At 41.5% G+C, this 25,518-nt stretch overlaps 5 protein-coding genes across 9 annotated transcripts; 3 read left to right on the top strand and 2 right to left on the bottom strand.

Moving 5' to 3' along the window:
• Positions 1–827: 827 nt before the first annotated feature.
• LOC115683872 (protein DAMAGED DNA-BINDING 2) lies at positions 828–6,097 on the top strand. 2 transcript variants are annotated; one of them, XM_030608510.2, is made up of 11 exons: positions 828–1,281; positions 1,400–1,490; positions 1,926–2,053; positions 2,705–2,827; positions 2,923–3,011; positions 3,094–3,214; positions 3,370–3,461; positions 4,221–4,350; positions 4,574–4,822; positions 4,910–5,106; positions 5,605–6,097. In XM_030608510.2, exons 1-11 carry the CDS (start codon positions 1,036–1,038, stop codon positions 5,828–5,830), a joined length of 1,692 nt encoding a protein of 563 aa, XP_030464370.1. In that variant the 5' UTR covers positions 828–1,035; the 3' UTR covers positions 5,831–6,097. The 2 variants fall into 2 exon arrangements, with proteins under 2 accessions (XP_030464370.1, XP_056166052.1); XM_056310077.1 differs by lacking the exons at positions 828–1,281; positions 1,400–1,490 and adding an exon at positions 1,499–1,834.
• A 204-nt stretch (positions 6,098–6,301) lies between these two features.
• Positions 6,302–9,181, bottom strand: LOC115683876 ((S)-8-oxocitronellyl enol synthase CYC2). Its single transcript, XM_030608516.2, has one exon. It carries the CDS (start codon positions 7,767–7,769, stop codon positions 6,648–6,650), a length of 1,122 nt encoding a protein of 373 aa, XP_030464376.1. The 5' UTR covers positions 7,770–9,181; the 3' UTR covers positions 6,302–6,647.
• A 143-nt stretch (positions 9,182–9,324) lies between these two features.
• Positions 9,325–12,475, bottom strand: LOC115683875 (vacuolar cation/proton exchanger 3-like). 2 transcript variants are annotated; one of them, XM_056310240.1, is made up of 11 exons: positions 12,104–12,475; positions 11,863–11,930; positions 11,736–11,764; positions 11,410–11,606; positions 11,091–11,312; positions 10,471–10,584; positions 10,231–10,347; positions 10,043–10,096; positions 9,814–9,930; positions 9,620–9,710; positions 9,325–9,521 (listed from the first exon to the last, which is right to left on the bottom strand). In XM_056310240.1, exons 1-11 carry the CDS (start codon positions 12,392–12,394, stop codon positions 9,463–9,465), a joined length of 1,359 nt encoding a protein of 452 aa, XP_056166215.1. In that variant the 5' UTR covers positions 12,395–12,475; the 3' UTR covers positions 9,325–9,462. The 2 variants fall into 2 exon arrangements, with proteins under 2 accessions (XP_056166215.1, XP_030464374.2); XM_030608514.2 differs by having other exon boundaries at positions 10,471–10,587; positions 12,104–12,474.
• Positions 12,476–17,060: 4,585 nt separating this feature from the next.
• LOC115683880 (uncharacterized) lies at positions 17,061–19,455 on the top strand. 2 transcript variants are annotated; one of them, XM_056309061.1, is made up of 5 exons: positions 17,061–17,223; positions 17,356–17,504; positions 17,625–17,673; positions 17,950–18,092; positions 19,153–19,455. In XM_056309061.1, exons 1-5 carry the CDS (start codon positions 17,175–17,177, stop codon positions 19,297–19,299), a joined length of 537 nt encoding a protein of 178 aa, XP_056165036.1. In that variant the 5' UTR covers positions 17,061–17,174; the 3' UTR covers positions 19,300–19,455. The 2 variants fall into 2 exon arrangements, with proteins under 2 accessions (XP_056165036.1, XP_030464380.1); XM_030608520.2 differs by having other exon boundaries at positions 17,063–17,223; positions 19,170–19,455.
• A 2,257-nt stretch (positions 19,456–21,712) lies between these two features.
• LOC115683877 (inositol 3-kinase) lies at positions 21,713–25,192 on the top strand. Of its 2 annotated transcripts, XR_008815946.1 has the most exons (3): positions 21,713–22,813; positions 23,061–23,823; positions 23,903–24,748. XR_008815946.1 is itself a non-coding variant. In XM_030608517.2 (2 exons), the coding sequence occupies exons 1-2, from the start codon at positions 21,944–21,946 to the stop codon at positions 24,943–24,945; spliced, it is 1,089 nt and encodes a 362-aa protein (XP_030464377.2). In that variant the 5' UTR covers positions 21,713–21,943; the 3' UTR covers positions 24,946–25,192. The 2 variants fall into 2 exon arrangements, 1 of the variants encoding a protein (XP_030464377.2); XM_030608517.2 differs by lacking the exon at positions 23,061–23,823 and having other exon boundaries at positions 24,727–25,192.
• The last annotated feature ends 326 nt before the right edge of the window (positions 25,193–25,518 follow it).

Genomic DNA, 25,518 nt, shown 5'->3' on the forward strand with positions numbered 1-25,518 from the left:
TTATAAGAGAGAAACTTTTAAAGAAAATAATAAAAAAAATCACGTCAACGTTTTTCGTTAATTAAATTGATTGAAATTAACGGACAAACTTGGTTACGCTAATTTAACTAGTTTGAGAAATTGTATTTTTTGAAAATTGTTGAATTCAATTGTACTTTTGTAATAAATTTATTCCAACAAATATCCGATGAATAGATGAAACATAACTATGAATATTCGGCGAATAGATGAATCTAAGAGATATGAGATTGCTCTGTTCTTTTCGTAGTTTCACATTTCGATTCGAGAATTACACCATGTTGGGTTGTTTCGATTCCAAAGTTAGTCATAGGTTATGGGATAAAGGGGAAAAAAAGAAACGAATGCCGTTCTGTGTTTTCCAGAGTTTCGTGTCGTTTCATTGCCGCCATTTCTGCTCTTTGTGAAGAGCATTTATTTTTTTGGTATGTCCTACTCTAACTCTTAATTCACTTTCAAATTTTTATCATGCCTTTTATAAAGCGTAATAATCGAAATTCACATTTGAAACTACATATCTCTATTCCTAACTTCCTTTGAAAAGGTGAAAAAGTGGGGATTCGAACTTCCCACCTTCCTTTTCTCGAGTAAAAACGAGTGCCCTCGGAACAAACTCCAGTCAAACTCCAGTCATTTTGAAGAGCATGGTCATATCAAACCGTCATTTGACTGGAGTCAAATTTACACGGGCGCCCATCGAAGACTCTCTTTATTACATCTCACTTATTATGGTCGTGACACTGCACCGGGAGGGGCATAAACGAGAAAGCAGCGGCGCACGAAAGGCCACGTCACCGTCCCGCCGTGTTCCTCCCTCCCCTGCTCGTCGGCCATCGATCAAAAAGCGAGCACTCTCTCTCTCTCTCTCTCTCTCTCTCTCTCCCTTTCTCTCTCGCGCGCGCGCATCCTTGCAGTTTATCCCCTCAAAATCTGCGACCGTCTCGCTTACCCTTGTTGCCCATCGCGTCGACGCATCATCGCTCGTTCTTCTCGCTGGCATTGATTTCGCGAAAAAAGATGATGACGAGAAGGAGAAATTCTGCGTTTCCCAAGGTGGTGATCGAGAGGGACGCCGACTCTGAAGAGAGCTCCTCCTCCGACGACGACGACGAAGGCGAAGATGGCCCTGAACCAGAGACTTCCGAAGAGGAAGGAGAAGAACTTCCGGAGTGTGGAAATGGAGACAAAAAGGAAGAGGCTTTGACGGATGCCAAGGAGAAAAGGAAAGCGCCCATCACCATTAGTCTCAAGAAAGTTTGCAAAGTGAGCCCCCTTTTTTGCCTTTTCCTTGCTCGTTTATCGTTTGTCTGTATTTCCCGGTTAATCACTGCTTTTGATTGTCGCACGATCGTGTCCGTTCTCTTGCGTGTGGTGTGATTAGGTTTGCAAGAGGCCGGGTCACGAGGCAGGATTCAAGGGCGCTACTTACATTGATTGTCCTATGAAACCGTGTTTCCTTTGCAAAATGCCAGGTGATTGGTTCTCCTTCCTGTATTTGCATATTGTTTTAATCTCTCTAATCTCTATCGGATTGTGTAGTGCCAAGATCATCTATTGATGTAGAAGTCAGTGCAGTGTGCTTCGTCTTTTCGTTACTAGTGAAATGGTTTCTTTCACTTTCTCTTTAGCCATTCATGTTGGTTGTCCTGTCTTAATATTTTCACGGTCATTTGTTATTGACGAGTCATTAAAATTGAGCACCCGGCCACAGCGGATTGTCGAGACAATTGTGTGGATGCTTAGAGTGAATTTTTCTGTATGACTCTCCCTGACAAGTTTGTAGAGTTTTCTGGGCGGCAAAGAATCAAGTGCTTACGTAATTAACAAAAGCTTCTATCTTTGTATGTGGTGATGCACTTCGTGTGCAATTTCTGTGTTGTAATTTTTCCAAACTGGATTAATTGAAGGCCACACTACGATGACATGCCCCCATAAAGTGGCTTCTGAGCATGGGGTTGTCCCAGCACCCCACAGAAATACCCAAAATCCTGCGGAATATGTCTTCGAGCGCCAGCTTGTTCCGAGAATCCGTCAAGTAAGTAATGAGATGTCGTGTACGCTTCTAACAGTTTTTAGTTCTGGAATTGCAATCAATAGCAACAATACAGCAATTGTGATTCTTTGTACTGAATTGTTCTTTTTCGTGTAACATTGGATACAATCGATGCAGTAAGTTATGTGGTCTTCTATTAAGTTTGATTCACGAGTTTATCGGTGAGAAAGGTATGATTGGGCACTATTTGGAACGGTACAGCTTCAGAAGTAGCCTCAGTAGAAATAGCCTAATTATCTATGCCAATTAGCGTCTTCAAATTTTATTGTATTTGAGCTGGTGTTGTCTTGGTGGTTTCACAACTGTTTTCAATCTGGCAAGTAAAGGCAGTAATGATACCTTCTTTTCATCTGCCTGGCTTTTGTGTACTAGTCCAATTTTTCCCCTGGCCAAAATGATCTGCTTCCCTCTGCTTTTGGCCTTTCTTTAAGTGAGTGTGGGGATAAGTTAATAGCTAGATATTGAGTGTGAACTGAGATTTGTTTAGGTTATTTGCCATCTGAACACAATGCAATATTTTCTTATATTTTTGCCTTTGGTGGTTTATATTTCATATCATATTCACAATTGTTTGGGTGTCTCGCCATTTACTTCTGATAACTATTTTGCATGTCCAATTATGTGCTGCCACAGTGCAAACCAGCTTATGTAATCCCCGATCAAGTGAGTTGTGCAGTTATCAGATACCACAGCAGACGTGTCACATGTTTGGAGTTTCACCCGAGAAACAATAACCTTCTTTTATCTGGAGACAAGGTCAGTTTAATTTTGAGTAAGATATGATTGTTTGCATTCTGGACGGTTTTCTCTAGCTGACGTTAATTCCTTCTTTTAATTGTTCATTGTGAAAGAAAGGACAACTGGGAGTTTGGGATTTCGATGAAGTGTCTGAGAAAGTAGTTTATGGGACCATTCACTCCTGTATACTCAACAACATGAGGTTTTTTTTATCTGTTCCTGTTTAATATTTATTCTTCTCTCCGGTACCTTAACCAAGATACTGACTGGCTTAATGTTGACAGGTTTAATCCCACAAATGATGGTATGATCTATTCTTCATCTTCAGATGGAACTATAAGTTACACTGATCTTGAGACTGGAATTTCATCATCTTTGATGAACCTTAACCCCGATGGATGGCAGGTGAATTGTCAGCTCGTTTATTTGTGAATTTTTCAGGTTGATTTAGCACGTTCTCAAGAAACAATAGATGAGGGAAGAGAAATGGATCTTAGGAAGCTTAAACTTTGAAACAATTGGTGTGAAACATGGAAGTTAAGAGGGATTTTTCGCTGTAGGGTCCAAGCAGTTGGAGGATGCTTTATGGAATGGATGTGAATGCAGAGAGAGGTCTTGTGCTTGTTGCTGATAATGTCGGTCTCCTGTATTTGTAAGTATTGTTCTTTTTTTTTGGCTAAAATTGTAAGTATTGTTCTTATTACAGTGTACAGTGGGTACTTGCATTGCTAAGTTGTCTCCATGTGCTCCTATTGTGTCCTTCTGCATATCTGTACCGTTATGTATTACAAGCACTTTAGGGTCCCTGGAAGGTCCAGATATGACAGCGTAGTTATGTTTGTTGTCCAGATATGACAGCGTAGTTATGTATTACAAGCACTTTAGGGTCCCTGGTGGTCTGTTAATCAGTAGGGGGATTTCAGTTTTTAAATTTTGACTTCTCTTTGAATCACGCTGGTAGTGTGTCCTTATCTTTATTGAAAGAACCGTAAGCGGTTACTTATGATGGAAGTTGTCCATGAAATCTCCTACATTACCCCTTTATTATAACTCATCTGAAGTTTTTCAATTAAAGGTTATTGTAGTAATTGAATGAGTAACTTTTCTCTGGTTTCTCCACCACTCCCGCCTCTCTCACCTCCTCCTTGCACCAGTCTCTCTTTCTTTCGTTGTACACATGTATATGTGTGCTTAAATACTAATTTTAGTTAATAGGGCTGGTCTCATATAGTGATAATATTTATGGTCACTGACAGATAAGACAAATTGAGAAGGAAACGGTTACAAATCAAAGAAATAGATCACACTCTATGACACTTGAGGAATATGAGTACTGTAGTTTATGATGTGATATTTTTCCTCCTATACCACATGCATGAACTTGGTTTTCTTCTTCTTATGCCATAAATAGGGTGGATACCCGTTCCAACAACGAGACTGGAAAGGCAGTTCTGATACACAAGAAAGGCAGCAAAGTTGTTGGACTGCATTGTAATCCTGTTCAACCAGATCTTTTGTTGAGTTGCGGAAATGATCATTTTGTGAGTTCATACTCTATTCATTTTGTTGATGTTGCTCTCTTCTCCTAACAAGCAAACTCGTTCTCTTTGATTTGATTGAAACATGTTATGATCGGAGTATTGTAAAAGACCTGCCAAATTGGATTAGGAACTTGAGATCCTAGACTACTTGCAATATGATATTTTATAGGTTTATGTCATTTGGTATGTGGTCTCTTCATGATATATGGCTTCTTCACATCAGGCTCGTATATGGGACATGCGCAAATTAGAAGCAGGGGGTTCACTCTACGACCTCGCCCACAAACGCGTTGTCAACTCTGCGTATTTCTCTCCTATTTCTGGAACCAAAATCCTCACTACTGCCCAGGATAATCGACTCCGGATATGGGATTCAATTTTTGGTGATATGGATTCCCCAAGCAGAGAAATAGTGCATAGTCATGACTTCAACAGACATTTGACTCCATTTCGAGCTGAATGGGATCCAAAGGTGCGTCATCTTTAATTTCAGAGTACTTATTAATAACATTATTCACTTTCAGCCCAAGGTTGAGATTGAGATAACTTCATCATGCAGGATTCATCGGAGACTCTCGCAGTCATTGGCCGCTATATAAGTGAGAATTTTAATGGAACTGCTCTTCACCCCATTGATTTCATTGATACCGGCACAGGACAACTAGTTGCCGAGGTCATGGATCCAAATATAACAACTATTAGTCCTGTGAACAAGCTCCATCCCCGGGATGATGTTTTGGCTTCGGGTAGTTCAAGGTTTGGATTCAAGTTCCCAAATTTACTTGTAGAAAATAATTCTCCAAAAAGTGTGGTTCACATCAACTTATGGTTTGGCTTATTTTAGGAAAGGGTGTGAGACTTGTCTTGCCATGTTTAAAGATGATCAGTTTAAAATCTTCTCATGCTTTCCGGGTTTGTCTGCATTGGCGTCTTATTGTGATCTCTTTTTCCTTTTCCGGTTGGTGTTGAGTCTATTCATCATCTACGCTTTTCATTATGCACAATGAACCAAATTAGATGGACTTGGAATCATTACATCAGTCCTTTTGATGTCATGGTTCCCTCGTCAAATTTTTATGTTGTCTGTACATGCACAGCCCTTGTTATCTTTTTAATAGGATTGTAGAAGTTTAAAACTGATACACTGTTTTGTACCAATTTATCTCCCCTTTTCCTTCCATTGGGAGGCCTTATGTGAAATATATCTCCTTGAAGTGTATAATTGCTTTAACACAATTTGTGGTGAATTTGCAGGTCTCTTTTTATTTGGAGACCAAAGGAAAAATCCGATTTTGTGGAAAAGAAAGAAGAAAGGAAAATTCTTTTCTGTGGCAAGGCGGAGAGGAAGAAGCCGGGGAAGAATGTTGGTGATGAAAGTGATGACGATTCTGATTGCGGTGGATTCAGCTCTAAGGGAAAACGATCCAAGTTCAGTAAGAAAGAGTTGATAGGTAAGAGCAAGCGGAAAGTTAAACGTTAAGCTCAAGATTTCCTGGGGCTGATTTCCGATGTTTTGTCAGCCGAAATCCATCCTCAGAGAGTCTGTTTAACTTGGTGACTGTGATTGTTCGGTTTTTATCAGGTGTCCCACTCCTAACGCAAGTAGCTTAGCTCATTACCTTCCTCACTCCAGATAAATATTTGACTTATTCTGTTTTGCTTTGGCTACTTGTAATTTTGATCTTGAGGGACAGTAGTATTCTGATGGTGTTCTTATATGTTCATATTTATGCCACCCAATTTGATATTTTCGACTCTCTCTCTCTCTCTCTCTCTCTCTCTCTCTCTCTCTAATTTGGTGTGATGTTTAATTAGTATCACGGTAACATCTAAATAAAGATACATATTGTTGCGATAAACAGTTGGCCTGACCTACTTCATGAGGAGGAGGGAATAACATTATGTTCGATCACTCGTGTTCCACAACACTAGTTATAAAGCGATATGTGTATGGTCTTCTAATGAATCAGCCGTCACTAGCATGAATATAGAAGATTCCTTATATAAAACATTAAGGCTGGTTTCACCCATGCGGGGTGAAACAATCATCCAAAGAGGATGTGGGATTAACAAATTACAATCATATGATACCGGACCCACTAGGTACCCGTCTTAACAATATATCAGGACAAGCATGTTTAGCCAAGTTAAATAAAAGACACCAACTTTGTCAAGGAACACCTTTGGGCGGTCAACTGCACATCGTGAGTGGCTTTTGAACTTGTTTATAGATTCATTTTGAAGCACAGTTACTGGTGCGCCTCATTCTCCCCTACGTGCCAAGGACCAAAGCAAGCCTAAGGGATCAGCTTTTCGTGCCTCATGCAATCAACACAATTCAAGATTGAATCCAATGTTTTACACTGCCTGGTGAATCCAAGCCGGTCGACTTTGTCCCGCGTCCCGAGCAGTTTAACCGGGCACCGGAACAAGATATCCAAGAAATCCCAGTTTGCTAAATCCTCCATTTCCGTTTGTACCAGCCCTTCTTTCTCCACGATGGCCCTCCATACCTCTTTCTTATCGGCCATGACTTTGGAGTACCAATGATCCTGCAAGAACATCTCTTCAGCAACTTGCACCCCGAACTTCTCGGCGAGAGCAGGCCAGATCTCTTTCCATGTGAAGCTTGGCCCGTTAATGGAATTAAATGCCTGACCATTGGTTAAAGAAATACTTTCATTTGTAGCTGCCCATATTTGCTGTTCAGCTACCAGACCAGCATCGGACCCATCAATGCACACCTCTTCCCAACACTCTCTCGTCCCTCCAAAAACAAAGGGTAGCTCAAGGTGCTTACAAATAGAGCCATACACACCCAAACATCCCATGAAATTATATAAGGTCCTCCTCGAACTGCCTATCAGTAGACCGGGCCGGTGCACGGACCAACCCGCCTTGCCAGCTAACTTCTCCTTGAGCAAATCTTCTAAATGGTAATAGAAATTGTATCTTGCACTTGCTCTCGGGCAATCCTCGTTGTAGTAGTAAACTTGTTGGCCATTGAACGGGTTTTGCAGGGACACATAATGCTTCATCCCTGTCTGAAGTGAGAAGTGCCTGAGTGAGGGAGAATTTGGGAGGATCGCTTCCAAGGCATTGCACATCATGGCCTTGTTCTGGTCACAGCATTCTGAGCTGTCCAGTGGGAACTGACTAGCCCAAGTGACCCAAAAGACATGAGTCACATCCCCCAAATTCGACAGCCTCTGTAGGGTGTCTGAGGGATTCAGGAGATCGCAAGAGATGAAGCGGTAATTGCAACTCTGTATGGGCGCGATCTCCGGCCGGCGAGCCACGCCGTAGACTCTCCATTTGGGTTTGGAGATCAATCTCTTGGCAAGTTCTTTACCCACAAGCCCAGTGACTCCAAAGATGATGGCCACTGATTGTTTTCTTTGAGATTTATTGGCTGCCATTAGTGTAGCAACTGGTTCAGAAAGGGCACAACACTTGGGTTTAATCTGAGCTTAGGAGCTTTGTTTACATGGAGAGACCAAGGGACGTGAACATTTATAGGCGCTTAGGACCTGCCTGTTAGAGTGTCCTTGTGGGAGGGTCCAAAGTTTACAAAAGTTTACTTCTTTTGAGGCAGGGTTTTACGGATTGTTTCCAGAATTGTCCATTACACTGTTGACATTGCAATTAAAATAAGATGCTAGTTGTTGCTAAGATGAGCGACATCTTTGTTCATTCATCATTCCCTATGAATATTCTAATCGGGAACTCTCATGCGTGCCAGTTTATTCAATTGCAGAGACCAATATTACTCATCTTAGGAGAAAAACTTTCGAAGGCAAGCTCTTTCCTGGTGTGGTGGGATGAACTAGTCAATCATAATTTCGTACGTAAGCTAGGCCTAGTTTTTTGATGCGCATCCTGGTTCGCGTGCAAATAAACTGATATGATTGACTAAATCTCGACAATCTTTGAAGAGCTTATTCTAAGACGATCAAACGTTTGCTGGCAGAAAGTGAGGATGGCCGCGAACTTGCTGGCTTTATGGTTGCAAAAGAATTTTAAAATAAGTAAAAGCTGTAATCATATTGAGTCAGCATGCTTCTAGGGTCAACATACCTATGTAGGGGTGTCTTTCATGGAGGATCTGGCAATAACTGCAGCCACACCGTTGCACAGAACCTCATTTTCGTCTTATTTCCTAGAAAAGAGAACCAAAAGAACAGTATCTTGCTTAAAACGATCTCCTGAAAAATTGGAGTTTTAGACAGTTTGTAATCTCGGATGATGCTGACACATGTATCGCCTCAAGAACAAGTACATTTCTTTAATACATGTGAAACTAGCGTTCGCTTTAATAAACGATTTATGCTGTTGGGTCGTAATCTTATGAAAGGAGGAAATGAATACACATATGAAGAGTCCGAATCTGATGCATTATGAGATGAACTGATGAATCTTTGTGCAGTAAAATATATGTGCGTGGGCATCGTGGATTGTATAGAAAGACCGAATCCCTGTTCCTGAAGGAAGCTATCCTGGACCCATGTGGTCTCCTTTTTTTGCTTGATAAGCTTCAGTGATTCTTTGCACACTGCGTAATCTCCATTAATACATTCTTAAATGCAAATGATTCGCCTATTTTATTTTCTTAGTTGCACCGAAGAACTCTCCCAATGACTTCATCTCAGAATCTTTAGAACATATGAATGTATTTTTGATTGATTGGCCAGAGTCATTAAAATATATAGAGGAAGAGAGAAGATTTGGTACTCTGAAAGCTGTCAATCGGTACGGATTGAAATAGAACATGTCCAACTTGGCATCAATTTCATCTAGTTATTGCAAATCAGGATCTATTTTTATTGCCAGATGACAGATCCTATGTACATCTCCAATGGAGCTCTCTTCACTAGAGTGATCCTTTTCCCGGGATATACCTGCGATGCGTCGCGTCTGTCCTTCGGTCTTTCTGCTATCGAGGTCAAGGACGGGGGGACGCACTCGAAACTCTCGCAGAATACTCCTCAAATTCATTCAAGAGATAGACAATGACAATGTTGGTTCGAAAATGGTTGGATCAATTAACAAAATTTACGAGATAAATGCGCCAGTTTATTTCGTGGTCCAAAATCATACTCATACTAAATACGACTAAGCCGAAGAGACTCCAGCTGGTGCTTCGACTCCGAAGTTCGCGATATTCATTTGACCTGCATCATTAGAATTTGGAAGACGAAATCGTCATTGCTTGACGAGTAAAACTCTAGAAACTATGTTGGCCAAGGCGAGATTTCAGCTAGGAAATTACTCAGTGGAATTTTCTGGACGAAAAAGCATGCCGCGATGATGATGTAACAAAAGAACAGGACCACTCCCTTCATGTAATGTGATGTTCCATCCTGTGAAAACAGAACCAAGATGGTCACTTTTATGTTTTAATCGATGACCAAGTCACTAATTTTTGTTTTAACCAAAGCCGAAGGTGGAGCAGATTAAGAAAACCTGTAAAGCGAAGGAGGTGATCAAGATCGTAAAAGCCAGGCAACCAGTTTCGATGAGGCTGAAATCAAGATCCATGAGAGTGCCCATGATCCAGGACACAATTACACAGAAGGGCACCTGAGAATTTCAATGACAACGATTTTGTTAGCCTAATTTGCAAATAATTAGGATTTCTGAAATCCTATTTAGTCCTCCAATCGTTTGAAACTAGGATTTTTTCACCGCTTACGACAAACATGGAGATCTGAGTTGCCGATCCTAGAGCCACTCCCAAAGATATATCCTGCCACGAAACAACAAACCAATAAACAAAAGGTAAAAGAATAGTCAAAAGACGTGCACACCAATACACTTATGCTGCCAACTTGACCATATACTTAGAGATGAATTTCCAACTTGGCGACATTTTAAACATACCAACTTGTTCTTGAGGGCAAATATAATAGAACCAGCATGTTCTGCAGCATTGCCAACGATCGGTAGCAATATCACGCTGATGAAACTGACTGAAATCCCCCAGGAACTGGACGCGGCCTGCGGTTGCAAACGATCGCGTTTGCGAGGGTCAACAGGAATAAGATGGAAAAGTTTGATACAGGAAGGCGACTAATGTATGAAATGTCCTAAATAGGTTTCCCTTTTATGATGTATGATTACCTCGATTGTGCCTACGACGTATTCGGATAATAAGGCTATGATCATGGTCATGCCGACCAGCCAACAAAATGCGCTCCAAAATCCTATCACCGCCTTCTCTCCGTCCTCCTCTTCCTCCTGATCATGATAACTAAAATTAACTATTGGAACATTATGGCACATTAATTCAAAGAATATTAAGAAGGATTATGCATTTGAAGTACGTATCTTAATTACAAAATAAAAACTATGTATGGACAAGTTCAGCGGAAATGGAATTATGGCTACAACTTAGTACGCGTTTTTGTTAATTTTTGGGATCATAGTTTTCCCGCTACCATAATGTTTGGCCAAGAATGTACATATACAACCAACAAGAGCTTACCTAAAGCCTATAATAGATGTGTTTTTCTAGTACATAGCTAAGAACTTAGTTGCATGCACATGCGCATATATGCACGTTGAAAATGGCTTTTCCTTGAGGGCTATTTCATGCGATGTGAGTCCAATTCTCATGAATTGGATCATATGAGCCTCACGTGAGACCCACGTGATCTGACGATCCATATAAATTATGCTTGATCGATACCATATGATACTTGCTCCCTTTAAATGGGATGAAATGTTTTATTGTGAGTCACCTCTGGGGACTCGAACAACTGCCGGTGAGTTTTAAGCTGGAAGACAATGTAAGCCACGTATGCGAGAAGCATCACAATGCTGCTGGCTCTCGAAAGCTGAAGCGTGTATTCAGCAATCGAGGCAGCGCCTGGTCCGCCACTTCCTCCATATCTGAACATCAACGGCAACAAATGGCACAGCAATCCCAGTAACAGAAGGAGCGAGTTCACATCAGCCTGCTTCTGTTTATACAATCAATCCAAGGAGCAAAAAGAATTATTGATAAGCCAAATTTATCTTCTTGATTAAATTAATGCAGGCAATGTGGGTGTTACGTACTCTATCGTATCTCTGTTCCTTCTTGATGTTGGCCAAGCCCCCACAAAGAAGAGATGACCCCAACACGAGGAGGAGGTTAGAGAGAACCGAGCCCAGAAGAGAGTACTTCACCACATGTATTTTGTTTTCGTGAAGCGCAAATAACGCTATGATCAGCTCCGTTGCGTTCCCACATGTTGCATTCAGAAGCCCCCCAACTAGCCCACCAATCAAATTTATGTCAGTTGTTGTCCCTCACTTTAGAAGCCAAAATAATTATTTAGGAAGAAGAAAGAAGAAATTGCTACAATTCACTAATCAACCGTTGGTAACAGAGAAACATGTACCTGTTGGGCCTGTGAAATATGCAATTTGTCTGAAAGGAGAAACATGAAGAACAATGTTAGATACACGTGTGTAGTGTCGATTATCAATATTTTTACATGTAAGCGCTTTATGTAAAGATGCACTCACTCGGTTAGGAAGCTGACGCGTTCGGCGAGCGGGGTGAGGCCAAGCAAGCTCAGAGCAAATATCCAAGCCTAGGAGAGATGGAAAATGCATTGTTATCAGTAAGCAGTTTCTTTTTATCTAGCGATAGATGTATTGAGAGACATTGTAATGCACTGCCAATCTTCGCAGTGGAGACCATCGAGATAGTGGCTTCTTGTTCTTTTCAATGATTAACAACCATTTTCATGAACATTGCACTCACTCTTCCAAACTTGTAAAGGTCTGCCACAACTGCTAGCGGGATTGCCGGGAAGAGTATCGCGAGCTTGGTCCCGAGGATCACCTCTTGCAAATTGGCGAGCACCTGTCTAAGCACCAGGAATCGAACCTTGGCCGGCACAAGCATCGGATCGGACTTCTTCCTTAGGACTGAAGAAGCCGAGGTATTATGCGGCGCACGTCGATCAGCAAAGGATGCTTCCTTGTCCAAACCCTTCATGTCAGCGCCATTAGTGCCACCGTTTTCCAAGTTCCATGGCTCTTGAGAATCCATGGGAATAATACGTAGCCCTTATATGAACTTAATTAGTATGAAAGGAGAGGAATTAAATGCCAAGAGGCTCTTCTGTGGCACGAAATGCTGAGGTGGTCATATATAGAGATAGGCCACGAGTGCTCTCTCAGGAAAGAAGGATCGAAGTACCATTCAGAGAGAGCAGCTTCCTGGAATTTTCCACTCTTGTTTTCTTTCTTGCATGAATTTACACGTACTTAAGGATGAAGGCGTGCAGGTGCTGGACTGTTGGTAGTGTACACACATGAAGTTGGCCATATTATATGGGTCATTTACGTGTTTTAAGCGTTACACTTGTAGCACACAAGAAGATTTAAAACCACCAAATCAATCAATGCTCTACTATGGTTGCAATTTGGCGAAAATAATTAGTTGGTCTTGGAGAGAATTGGAATTTACCAACTTTTAATAGTATAACTACCATTCACACATTGACACGTAAGGAACTTTACGGACGGTCTTCGTTAATATCAGTAATTACTGTACTTAACATATATGCTAAATTATGAGCTGAGGATGCTTCCAGATTTAAGGTATTATTAACATCTTAATCCGTAAACTCGTAGCTTTCAAACTAAACCAAGCTAGAGTGGAACCAAACAGAACCTCCGGTTGCTTCTTTTCAACCTCCATTACACTGAATTATCTCGTACTGAGACGCTCTGTCGAAAGCGTTCTAGCTGAGACAAAGTGCACTCCTTGATATTTTTGCCTGGAGGGTCGATGAGAGGTTGGGGATTGGACATGGGTAACCCCCGTCCAGGTAAAGACAAGGCCATTATCAGGTAATTCCATCAACCCTAATAGCTTCAGAACTCCATGAACTGTATTTCCAAAGGAGCCTTCATGATTGATTTACAAAGAGTGACAAATACAGAATTTGATTTACGAAGTAATGCATAGAAATGTAAAACAAGAGCGACGCTTGAGATTTAGAAAAACCCGATTTGCAAATTTATTCACAAACAACTTATTAGTGCACGTCTAAATAAAGGCTTCTATATGCTACGCAACAACTAGTGTAAAGTATATTTATACAAATTATTGCGTAGATGCATAGCATGCATCACTTTAAGTTCAAATAATTATTGCATATGAGACGTGTCGTCAATCCAACAAAGCTGGTGTAAACCGTTTTTTGGCGGGCCGTCTAGCCAATAAACTTTATGAATCGGCTTGTATCCACAATATTTGTGTACTACTGCATGTTGAAGCACTCATTAATATTAATATTAGGAAAAATTGTCCAAAAAATCCTAAACCTATTATACTTTTATCAATTCAGTCTTAAACCTTTCAACTTTGACAATTGAGTTCTAAACCTTTTCGTTTTTTGCCAATTGAGTCCATCTGGCTAATTTTGGTCGGAAATCGCTGACGTGGACGCCGGACGGCCATGTGGCCCTGACGTGGACATTTTAAAATAATATTTTAATAATTCATGATTTTTTTTAATGTTTTTTTCTTCTTCTTTTTTTTTCTGGGTTTTGAAATTAGGGCTGGTGAGGGTGGCCGGCAGACCCTCGCCGGCTTTGGGTGAGGGCCGCTATGCCCTCGCTGGCCAAAGCGAGGGCGTGCGAGCCCTCGCCTAGATCCGGCGAGGGTCATGACGCCCTCGCCAGATTTGGCCAGGCGAGGGCATGGGGCTAAAGTGAGGCCGCCAAGTGCCTTGCCTGGGGCCAGCGAGGGTGTTGCGACCCTCACTGGATCTGGGCAAGGGCTAGCACGCCCTCGCTTTGGCTGGTGAGGGCCGTGACGCCCTCGACCAAAGCCGGCGAGGGTCGGCCGGCCACCCTCGCCAGCCCTCACAAAAAAAGAGAGAAAAAAACATAAAAAAAAAATCATAAATTATTAAAATATTATTTTAAAATGTCAACTTCAGTGCCATATGGCCGTTCGGCGTTCACGTCAGCGATTTTGATTAGACGGACTCAATTGGCAAGAAATGAAAATGTTTATGACTTAATTGGCAAAGTTGGAATGTTTAGGACTTAATTGGCAAAAGTGCAATAAGTTGAGGACTTTTTGGACAATTTTCCCTTAATATTATGTCAAGTATCACTTTCATATATGAGTACTGTCTATCCTCACGTTGTTCTTTTCAATGGTGCCACATATCAAAGTAGACAACTACTTTGGAAGGATAGTGATTGCCTCGCGAGTGAACTCACTCTGCACGGGAAGCCACAACTAGATGTACAAAATCTTTCTACCCTGAGAAAGTTGACTGTTTAATACCCCATCTGAAACTACAACAGTTCTAAAAACTATTTTATCATCATAGTGATCGCGATTTACATTGTCTGCTTTTTCCTCAAAATCTCTTCCTTCGGTGTGCTGAAAATATTTATACGTATCGTGTATATAGACATAGATATGTCTATGACGTGCAAATGTATACACATGCACAATCATGAAAAAAGTTAGACTTAAATCATTCAAAGGTGACTTAGTGGTTAAGGAACAAACATATGTGTAGATTAGGCGCACGGCACATATTCAATTCTTTACGTCACCAAATGGAAACAATCCTTTGTGTAGACCACCTAACCCAAGTTTTGGCATGTGTTTAAATCGGTCTGTGAGGTTGGCAGGATACTTCATCAACAGGAAACTTACGAACCACCGATATAAGATCCCGAGAGTCATAAAAGACGGTGATCAAGCTATTGTTGCAGCATGATATCCATGCAGGATTTTGGCAAAGGGCAAGAATACTTCAGAATCCGTTGTGCAAACTAATTCAACTAGTAAAACTCGTTCGATGGTCACATCAGGGTTCTTTCGAACCCTTGATCAGAATGATGAGGTGTGCATGTGCAATAATTGGCAACGTCTATCTTGCGAAAGAGTCATTGAACAAAAAATATAAAGGTCTCCTGCATTCACCGAACGTAGATCAATACAGAAATGACTTTGAATTCCTCTCTGGCATTAACGAAAGCATCGGTATTATATTACAAGAGAGAGATAGAGCGCAAGAACCAAAAGATCCAAATACTTTAACTTGGGTGTGCTTCAGGTCACAGCTATAAGAAGCACGATATCTTCTATTGATATACTTCGGTTCGAGAGTACGTACGTATTATCGAAAAAGGAAAAACGAGTATAGAATATAGATAATCTACTTTTGCATGTGCTGCAGGTATAAGGTGAAGGGTTGATTCTAGTGTTGGAAGCCTAACACGTAGGAAAATGAACATATTAGTTCAGCATGCGCGACCCTAATCTATCTTGTTGATATATATATATATATATATATATATATATATAGAGAGAGAGAGAGAGAGAGAGAGAGAGAGAGAGAGAGGTGTATTTTCTTGTGAAGCGAAAGTGCCTATTTTGAGAGCTTATGCGGGGGAAGAATCACGCAGGCCTTGGTCGTACACCAGATGTAGGACTTTCTCGGAATTTTCAGGCGGCTTCGTCCAAGCGAATCCAACGCGGTAGAGACTTACTCCCTTTGTTTTGTTCTCTTCTTTATCCCACATACTGGTTAAGAAAACGAAGTACGAAAAAGGGCATGCACAAGCTGCCATTCTGGTTGTTGTGCACTTGCAAGGAGAAGAGAGGTTGATGGTCGGACGAAGTTTCCTCGCGAAATCTCTCATTTCCATCCTTCATTTCGAGTAAATTGCCAGCGCTAATCTCATGTTGCCTTATTAATCAGCAGCATTAAGTTAAGCATTATGTTCACGCTTCTAGCGAGCTCTTGCTTGGGTATCCCGTTTCCTCAATCTAGTACGCAAAACCTTCGCAAAGCAACTTCTTTGACTGAAGTGAATTGCATGGCAATTCGAGGATAAAGTACTTGTCGTGAGATTAGGGGAGAAATTTTTCTGAAATTAGTGAACAACGTTAATACATGATAAATGTATCGGTTGTAGGAGCTTGTCACTAGATCCTTCTCTAATCTTAATGAATTGCTTGTGCTGGGAAATATCAACATTGGAGTCACGAGAGATTTCACAAGCTTTTTGCGTACTTTCTTTCTTTGTATCCTCCGAATAGCTAAGACGACTGACGTGACCACATGGGCAAGTGTCGAACACTTCAACAAGCAGATAGATAGATTGATTAAGCAAGTAGAAGGCCGAGGGACCATCGACAGATGAATTGTGTTGCGCTTCGAAACTCATTTTTCATAAGTATACCGGACATTAGCCATTGATTTTTTGTGAGTCATTGAAGCTAGGATGTGTTGAGTGCACGTATGAGAGGTGTGACAGAAAGAAAACTCCCATCAGATTTCGAGAGCTAAGAGTGACACTCAATATACTTGGTTGGGACCATAACTTAAACTTCTGAATAAAATTAAGATCGATTAAATTGTCAATGGGTTCAACCACTCAAATCCGGGCGGGGAAATTGTCCAAAAAGTCCTAAATTGACAAAATATGGAAATATTTAGGACTCAATTAATAAAATTGAAATGTTTATGGTTAAATTAGCAAAAGTGCAATAGATTGAGGACTTTTTGGACAATTTTGCTAAATCCGGGCCATATTGTCGTGGATCGCGGTCTCAAATCTGTCGAAGCCCAAGATAGTTCGGATCTGCAAGCCATGGGCCGGCCCAATATAGAGTCGAAAGTTGGCCCGACAGAGATCCATCGGAGTTCGGGACAGAGGCATGAGCATGGGCGATTCTTCCAGATGAAACGGCAACGAGCAAAATCGATCCCGACACGACAGAATAGCGCAAATCAGGAAAAAGAGCGCGGAGGCGACAAGCAACCGAAGCTCTTTAAGGCTCGATCATGGCGGAGAAATTGGCTCCCGAGAAGCGCCACATCTTCTCCCACAACGGTGCGTTCCGCTTTGTCTCTCTCCCTCTCTCTCTCTCTCTCTCTCTGTGTTCTTCATTTGGGGGATGTTGGGGTGGCCGGAGATTTCGATTTTTTGATTGCTCCGCGGCGCGTTTGCATTTGCATTCCGCAGGTCAAACGGTGTTCGAGTGGGATCAGACCCTGGAAGAGGTGAACATTTACATAAAATTGCCTCCGAATGTTCATCCCAAGCAGTTCTACTGCAAGGTTCAGTCCAAGCACGTCGAAGTTGGGATCAAAGGCAACCCTCCGTATCTTAATGTCAGCCATTTTGCTTTCCTCAATTCTCACGCTCCTTTCGTTGTCCCCCGTTTTTAGAGGGATTCTGGAGTAGGATTGTGCTGTTCTGTTGATGGCCCTGTTTGTTTCCTGCTTTGTTAGCACGACCTGACGAGCCCCGTGAAGACGGATTGTTCTTTCTGGACTCTGGGTACTGCTCTTTTTCTCTTACTCGAGCACGGTTTTCTGCTTGTCTGCGAAATGAGCATAATGGGAAAGTTTATGTCAAGCCCAGCTTTTGGTTGCTGCTCGTTGCAGAAGAAACCCACAAAAGTATTTCTCTTCAGTATGTATTCGTGTGGCTGCGCACGATTGAAGTGCTGTTGTGATTGGAATTTTGCTAGAGTGCAGGAGCAGGTGCGGACGAGCTTACAATCGTTTTATTATTGCGTGTTGCGTTGATTAGTTGTATGTTCTTCTGTTGCAGAGGACGATATAATGCATATAACTCTTCAGAAGAGGGACAAAGGTCAAACGTGGTCTTCTCCAATACAAGGCCAGGGTCAGCTAGATCCGTATGTGTCTGACATGGAGCAAAAGCGGCTCATGCTTCAGAGATTTCAAGAAGAGGTGATAGTTATGTTTTTGGAATAAAATTAGCTTTCCATTGTCTTATAGGTTGTTGTTATTCCTACATATTCTATTTATGTTACGGATAGAAGTTTTGCAGAATAGGGCATTCTGTGGTAAATATTTACTTGATGAGTTTGCTGTGAGTGTTTGATTGGCATGGTGTTTTAGCAAAAGAAGGTGATTGGTCAAACATGCTCATCTATACTAGTTTCATATGCATGTTGAAGTTTAAGATGGCAAGAACTGTAGATCACTGAGAATTGGATGTGCTTTTGTTTGTCTGATTCGCGTATCCTTTTCCTCGTGTGAAGCATCTCAATGATCTCATAATGTTTAGCAGGACGTTGTACGCCACCCCCTTCCCTTTCCCCTCCACAGATGATGCGTTACCTTAGCACCTGTAGCCCCAAAGAAAAGGACTGGATGGTCCAATACTAGTGAGCTTGCCAGCAAATAGTTGAAGTGTATCTATTCCTGTCTTTCATCAGGAGAAATCTCTGTTGCTATCTTCCTTTTTTTGACAATCTTCTAGGAAATCTTTCTGCTCCTTTGTTCTGTCTTGTGACTGATACCCTGCTTGAAAATTGTATAATTGGGCTGAAAAGATCGATGGTTGTTATTCCTCCCTTTTCAGCCTACCAGTTTTGTCATTCCTTAAGAGCCCAAAGATAATATAAGTTTTTCGATCCAATAGGGTGCATTTAGTTATTACTGTACTTTTCTGAGAGGATTTCTGTGATTCTGCTGACTGCTGTCGTTAAGGTGAATCATGAAAATTGCGATTACAATGAGCTCAAGAATTTCATGTTTGCTTAGCCTTGTCTCCGAGTAACAAATCATGGACCCTCCGAGTGGAATGAGTTCATTTTTCCGGGACTCCTTTAATTTTCTATAAGCATCGTCTACTTTACCTGTGACGTTGTTCTTTATACTACTACATGCAGTTAGTTAATGATGAGGTGTTGGTTGACCAACTTCGTTTTTTGGTGCTTTGCCCCTTTTTTACTGCTTGACTCTATAGTCAAAGATTTTTCTACTGAACTATTCCTTGATGAAGGTGATCTCTTTATGCAGAATCCAGGATTTGACTTCTCTCAAGCTCAATTCACTGGCAACTGTCCCGATCCGAGGACCTTTATGGGTGGTATTCGGTCTGATTGACTATCTTTTTGCCATGGTGGTTACATCATTAGCTTCCATATGAACTTCTAACAGTCTGGTATATAAAATGGATCACGCGCCGTTTCCAACTGTAGCGCTTGGATAATTCGCAAATGTTTTGTATTATGTCTTCCGTCAAGTGTAATTATACTTGGAGACAATTAGTGAGTGATAAAGCTGGGTGAAACTCCTCTATCCATCTTCTGTCTTTATTTACCTCTATGCATAAATAATTAGTAAGTGACAAAGTGTGTCTTTCACCTGTCGGTCTCTGCTGCCTCTTGCACTTGCAGCGACGACAAATCATGCTCCTGCTATCATGGTAAGCTCTGACTAACCTGTTGTACTCTACGTCATCCTGTTTTTTTTTTTATTTTGGTCGAAGACGTCATCCTGTTATTAGAGTGGTTATTTGATTGTTTCCTTTATAGACGGATTGGTGTCTTGATTTTTCCCCCTTTCTTATAAAGAAATCTTTTTGGAGAACTCTGGTGCATTAAGGATGGTGCTCTCTGGTTTTAAGAGAAGAGACTGAATTTATGTTTTGGTTTGGAAATTGACTTAAAAAGGTTTAGGATGGTCATGGGTTTATGTTTGCTGCTTTTCTCAGGAAAGGATGGTAATCATCCTTTTCTCCAAGTAAATCTCAATCTGCGTAGGATCAAGGAACTTCTACTGATGCCAACTCTTAAAATAGAGAATATCAGAGAAGGTTAATTAAGCCTAATAAGCGAACCTGGACCACAATCAGATTCAAGTAGACAGTGTTTAGATATGTTTTTGAAGTGTAGAAGAATTTCTTTCGTAGAGCTTGTGATGTAAGAATTGTATCGCGGAGACGAGTTCTCAGGGGGGTTTGAATCTGTCTATGTGTCTCCAAATGCTGCCTACTTCGGGCATGGAGAAAATTGGCAGATGGGGAGTATGAAACAGAGATGTGAGACAGAATGGGTTGGAATTGCTCCCCGAGTGATTTGGATTACAACTAAGTAGATCTAAGCTGTGGATTCTTGGTCTTTTGCTGTCTTTGTTCCATTCCCCTGGCTGACGTCTGACTATAGAATTCACCATATTACATGATTGATTTTTGCTTAGCCCTTGGCTGCTGAAGAACAAAAAGCAGAGAGTGAGTGGGAATCAAGAATCAACCCTGTCACGTCAAAAGAATCAGTTTTCTTTGGAGACGCTCGATTTATAGAGAGCATTTGTTCTTGTCATATTCTCTTCCTCCTCCTCCTCCTCCTCCGTTGCTTGTCATATTTGTTCTCTCCACGGAATGCCATCTATCAGCATTATTCTCGACGGGGGGCGTGCGTGCGTCCTTTCAGCCCCCAAATATTTGCAAGTAATTTACTCGCTTTCGCGAGCAAAAAAGCAAAGATCGTCCGCCCACAAGTGAACTCCGGAATCTTTTGATTTTAAGATTCTTATTGTCCGGCTAAGAAAGAAGAAAATTATAAGCTTTTTGTTAAAGAGTGTCATGTAATTAATTAGGAAAATTTTTGAATTCAATGTATGCAGATGATGCAACTCATTATTCTTCTTATTGTGGCGCTTACGCACTTTTAAATTAAAAAATTTTTTTCTTAATGAGCTTCGATTGCTTTAATTTTCAAAATAAGAAGAATAGTTCTGATTTTAAAAAAATTATGATAAATATATGTATGACTCGACAAGGTTTTTAAATCTCGCATGTTTTGCCATAAAATGTGAAAAAAAGGGAAATTAGGGGTCCAAATTATATTTATTTTATTTTTGAATTTTTTTTTTTTTTCGGGAATATGTTTGGAATAGAAATTTGTTTGGCAATGCAATTTCATTTTTTTTAATTTTCGGAACAAAGTTTTAGCTCAGAAATAGGTTCGGAACAAAAATGAGAAATATGATTTTTTTTACCTTTCTATTTCTGGAATAGTAACAGAAATAACGATTCTTCTAAGAGCTCGCGCTCGCAGCCCGTCTGATGATGTACGAATTCTACATTGACGCAATCAAACTAATTTCTGTTCCAGGATCAAACGTTTCCTTCTGTTCAGGAACTTGTTCGGGAAATAGAAATAGATTTTGGCTAAGAATTATTTCCGGAAAAGAAAACAGTTTTCATTGAAAAAGTATGAATCCACTTTTAGAAATCATTAAATCCTCGAAACGACTGTTCTGATGTATCGTGAAACTTCTTAGAAATGGAAGAATGACACGGACAAAGTCAGGAAAAACCTCTGAAATTATTTCAATATTGAACCTTGGACATATAATAGTTCCGAACTATAATAATATTATTTGATGAGATCATTTCAATCGTTTACTTCTCTTGAAATCTCTTTTATTTTGATTTCTACGCACGTCTTCCATAAGTTTTCGCAACTCCCCCACGTATGATTCCCCGAGACAGACCCGCTTTCTTCACCAAGTTTTAACCGTGGGAAAATGGAAAATGTTGGTACATGGTCCCCCCCTCCCTTTGCTCTGCAAATCTCCCCTGTGGCGCGAGGTGGAGCTTCCGTGCAACATCATTCCTTGTTGTCTACGCTTTGTATTCAAATATTTTCCGCTGCTCCCCTCTTTTGTCCTCCTCCTCTGCTCTGCAATTCTTCACCTCTCCCCTCCCCCACACCCATGATCGTCGCTAGATCCCAGCAGTCCGACGCTCCTCCGGTCGTTCTCCCCTCTTGCCCGTCAACCTCCCCATGGCGAGGGGCTCGCCCAAGCAATCCCAACCCCCCGCCCCCACCCGCGGCCTCGTCGCCGGGAACTACTGCCACGACGTCCTCTTCCGGGACGGCGCCGCCGTGGCCGAGTCCCTCGGCGGCGCCGTCTCCTTCATCTCCGCCGTGCTCGACGGCCTCTCGGTCCCCTTCGACTCGGTGTCGAAGGTGGGTCCGGATTTCAAGTACTCGACGGCGGCTCGCTGCTCGATCGTGGCGCCCGATTGCGTGACCACCCTCTTCCATGCATACTTCGATTCGGGCTCGGGCGAGAGCGGGCATGTGGACCGCGTCCTGAAACGGGTCGGCTCTTGCGACCCGATCGCACCTTCGGATCTCCCCGGAGGAAAATTTAATTTTGGGATGGCGGTTGGGGTCGGGGGCGAGATATTGGTGGAGACGCTCGAGAAAATGATCGAGATGTGTGACGTGGTGTTTGTAGATATTCAGGCCCTGATTCGGGTCTTCGATGGTGTCGATGGAACAGTGAGGCTTGTGGAGTTGAAGGAGAGTGGGTTTTATCATCTCCTGCCTCGAATTGGGTTCATCAAGGCATCATCCGAAGAAGCGGCTTATATGGACGTGGAGGAGGTGAGGAACTGGTGCTGTGTTGTGGTCACAAATGGGAAGGATGGGTGTACTTTGTACTGGAAAGATGGAGAGATGAAGATCGAACCCTTTGTCGCTAGTCAGGTTGATCCAACAGGTGCTGGCGATAGCTTTTTGGGTGGGTTGGTTGCTGGGCTTGTGCAGGGATTGACTGTTCCTGATGCAGCTCTTTTGGGGAATTTGTTTGGTTCACTGACAGTTGGGCAAGTTGGGCTTCCCAAATTTGAGTTGAGACTCTTGCAGGTTTGTTTTCTTGGCTTTGTTTTTTTGCTTACAATTGGCATGTTGCTCGTGGGTGGGGGTGATTTTCTGCATATAAGAGGAATGAGATACTGAATGCAGGGGATCATAAAGATTTTGTTTCCATGCTAAGCATTGATTTCGGATTGTGCTTGCATGCTATGTCTCTGTGAGAACATTGGAACTTAAAGATTGATGCAATGGATCTTGTTAGTTTGCTCATTCTTATGACACCTGTTGTGTGCTGTAGCAGTAGAGTTCTTGGAACATACTAAAAAAGGGGGTGGATAGTATTCCATGTATTAGTTATGGTGCTTGCAGGACGAAGCAATGTCATCCAGTTCCCAACTATGTGTGTGGCAGAAAGAAACCACCTTGTACCTTGATATTTTGTTTTCATTAAATGCCAATGACGTGTGGGGGATACATCGGATACTTTCTCGAAAATGATAGATCCTTTATAAATAGGAAAATGACACAAATGGTCCTTCAACTTTGGTCCAAATTGTAATGTGGTCCCTAAACTTTTTATTTTTTTTGTTTTAACGTAGTTCCTGAACTTTGATCCACTATGCAATGTTATTATTGATATTTTAACTTGTTCAATGTGGTCCCTGCACTTTGGTCCAATGTTCAATGTGGTTCCTAAACTTTTAAACATTTTCATAAAGTCTAAAGACTACGTTGAACATTTACCAATATATTAGGGACCATATTAAATGAACTAAAAGTCTAGGGACGATATAGCACATTGAGCGGAAGTTCAGGGATCATATTGCATAAATCAAAAGTTTAGGGACCACGTTACATATTGGACCAAAGTTCAGAGACTATCCGTGTTATTATCCCTTTTTAATTCTAGCAATCTTGCTGGGAAAGATTGCTCTGTTGCCATGATAATTAGACAGACAACCTTGCATAATTGTTGCAGCAACATTTGTCCTTTGACAATTTTAGGACTCCATACAGTTGTTTGATAATTGTTTCATCCTAAGATCAAGCAAATGGACATGGTTTTGGAATCACACGAGTTTTGTGAGTTCGTGCTACTGCACTTGTACTTAATGTAGATTTTCCCACGTAATTTACCAGATATGCTGTCTTGTCAGCGGTAGGTAAGCTTCTATACGTTGATGTCTGTCATACGATTAATTAAATGTCAAAGAGAGGACTCCCCTGAATTCTGCAACTTTGTTAGCTGAACCTGGTAATGTTAGCTGAACTTGGTAAGGGAGGCGCATCTTTCCCTGATGAATTTGTGAACATTCATTCGACTGAGAGTTTCATTCTAGTTAGTTTTTTTGGTCAGCAATGATATGGTTGAATTGAAAAGGGAATTTGACAAGGCTTAAGGCTTAAGGCTGGTAAATATCCCATCAAAGCGTCACATGGCATTGTTCTTTGCCTGGTTCGTGGGGGATAGTTTATTGGTTTAGGTTTGTTCGCTTCAGTTAGGGTTCCACTTAATCGAAAAACACTTCATTGTCATTGGACGGCATTCTAGTTGCTTTGGTTGATCAAGCCATGACTTGGATAAATGTCAATTAGATATCCCTTAGGCTAGCAAGCTCTAATTCTGTTGTTGTCGCATACAATTACCTGGTTACAATGTAAGAGCATTTACTAGAATGGGAGGTTACATAGTCAGGAATTTCTCGTATGCTGTGTCGATGGTGGAACTTTGTGGGACGATGCATGCTTTGGCATCCACCTACCCTAGAGTAATTAAGCATCATCTAGGCTTTCCTTAAGAGAAGTTTCGGACACTGTTGTTTTCATATTTTACCAATTTTGTTCTCGGTATTTGCATTTTCTCACCTTCTGCAATCACAATGCTCACCCCATGACCTCGTTGACCTGGCCATGCTCTGTTTCCATGAGTTGACGAAACTTTATTTCTGTAAATATTTTAATAGGGTGTCAAGGATGAAGTAGAAAGGCAGAAGATGCAATGCATGCATTGTCTCAATGGAATAAATGATGAGCCAAAGTTTCTGGAGCCGGCAGGACATGATCAGTTCCATGCATCCCTTAGTGCATTGAAACTTCAATCCAAGTACCCGATCCACGATTGTCCAAGGGAGCTGTCGAGTCCCGGCGAAGGAACCGAACATCCCAGACCACTCTCAGCCTAGAATTATTCCATCTTCGACCTCTCCAACTAATTTAGTTGAAACTAACGTGGCTAAACAAAGAACCGTTTCTTTTTGAACAGGTGCTATGAGTACAATTTAGTCTGAGGTGTTAGATTACTAACTCTAGCAATGAGGCCTCCGAGAGACCCACGATGCGCAACTGTATATTTCGCTGATATGGTTGTCAACATTGTTCTGATTGAGAGGCCGCTTATTGTCTCGGTTATCATGCAAAGTTGTTTTGTGATGGTACTGGTCATATTCTTTTTAACTCTAGACAATGAGAACTGTCCAGCACCCCGAGTCAATGGGCGAAGGCCGACATCAAGACTGAGTTAAGCATTTTGTTGGAAGCTGCACTTCTTTAAGGAGAAAGAGGCATCATCCATTCATCTGTAGGTTCACTGAATGCTTGCAAAAGGCCAGGAATGAGAACGATGTGTCTAAACCACCTTCTTCATTAAGTTAAAGGAAAATGCACAATCACCAAAACAATGGAAAGGTGTATCTGGCAGCCCGGCTGTTAATGTAGGCCAAACTCGTGCCCGCCTCATGACCTTCGGAAAGTTGAGT

This window comes from Syzygium oleosum, unplaced genomic scaffold (assembly GCF_021117445.2).
Source record: "Syzygium oleosum isolate NSW1041296 unplaced genomic scaffold, Sole_v2.1 Sole_v2.03, whole genome shotgun sequence".
In the NCBI taxonomy this organism is placed as follows: domain Eukaryota; kingdom Viridiplantae; phylum Streptophyta; class Magnoliopsida; order Myrtales; family Myrtaceae; genus Syzygium; species Syzygium oleosum.

What these genes read in the sequence shown, in the direction of transcription:
- LOC115683872 (XM_030608510.2), top strand. Translation starts at nt 1,036, where the DNA reads ATGATGACGAGAAGGAGAAATTCTGCGTTTCCCAAGGTGGTGATCGAG. An exon ending in GTCTCAAGAAAGTTTGCAAA is followed by an intron (nt 1,282 to 1,399) that starts GTGAGCCCCCTT and finishes TGGTGTGATTAG; the next exon opens with GTTTGCAAGAGGCCGGGTCA. An exon ending in TTTCCTTTGCAAAATGCCAG is followed by an intron (nt 1,491 to 1,925) that starts GTGATTGGTTCT and finishes GATTAATTGAAG; the next exon opens with GCCACACTACGATGACATGC.
- LOC115683876 (XM_030608516.2), bottom strand. Translation starts at nt 7,769, where the DNA reads ATGGCAGCCAATAAATCTCAAAGAAAACAATCAGTGGCCATCATCTTT.
- LOC115683875 (XM_030608514.2), bottom strand. Translation starts at nt 12,394, where the DNA reads ATGGATTCTCAAGAGCCATGGAACTTGGAAAACGGTGGCACTAATGGC. An exon ending in TTGCCCTCAAGAACAAGTTG is followed by an intron (nt 10,097 to 10,230) that starts GTATGTTTAAAA and finishes GTTTCGTGGCAG; the next exon opens with GATATATCTTTGGGAGTGGC. An exon ending in CGTCCAGAAAATTCCACTGA is followed by an intron (nt 9,522 to 9,619) that starts GTAATTTCCTAG and finishes CTAATGATGCAG; the next exon opens with GTCAAATGAATATCGCGAAC.
- LOC115683880 (XM_056309061.1), top strand. Translation starts at nt 17,175, where the DNA reads ATGGCGGAGAAATTGGCTCCCGAGAAGCGCCACATCTTCTCCCACAAC. An exon ending in GCAACCCTCCGTATCTTAAT is followed by an intron (nt 17,505 to 17,624) that starts GTCAGCCATTTT and finishes CTGCTTTGTTAG; the next exon opens with CACGACCTGACGAGCCCCGT. An exon ending in TTCAGAGATTTCAAGAAGAG is followed by an intron (nt 18,093 to 19,152) that starts GTGATAGTTATG and finishes TCCTTGATGAAG; the next exon opens with GTGATCTCTTTATGCAGAAT.
- LOC115683877 (XM_030608517.2), top strand. Translation starts at nt 21,944, where the DNA reads ATGGCGAGGGGCTCGCCCAAGCAATCCCAACCCCCCGCCCCCACCCGC. An exon ending in TTGAGTTGAGACTCTTGCAG is followed by an intron (nt 22,814 to 24,726) that starts GTTTGTTTTCTT and finishes ATATTTTAATAG; the next exon opens with GGTGTCAAGGATGAAGTAGA.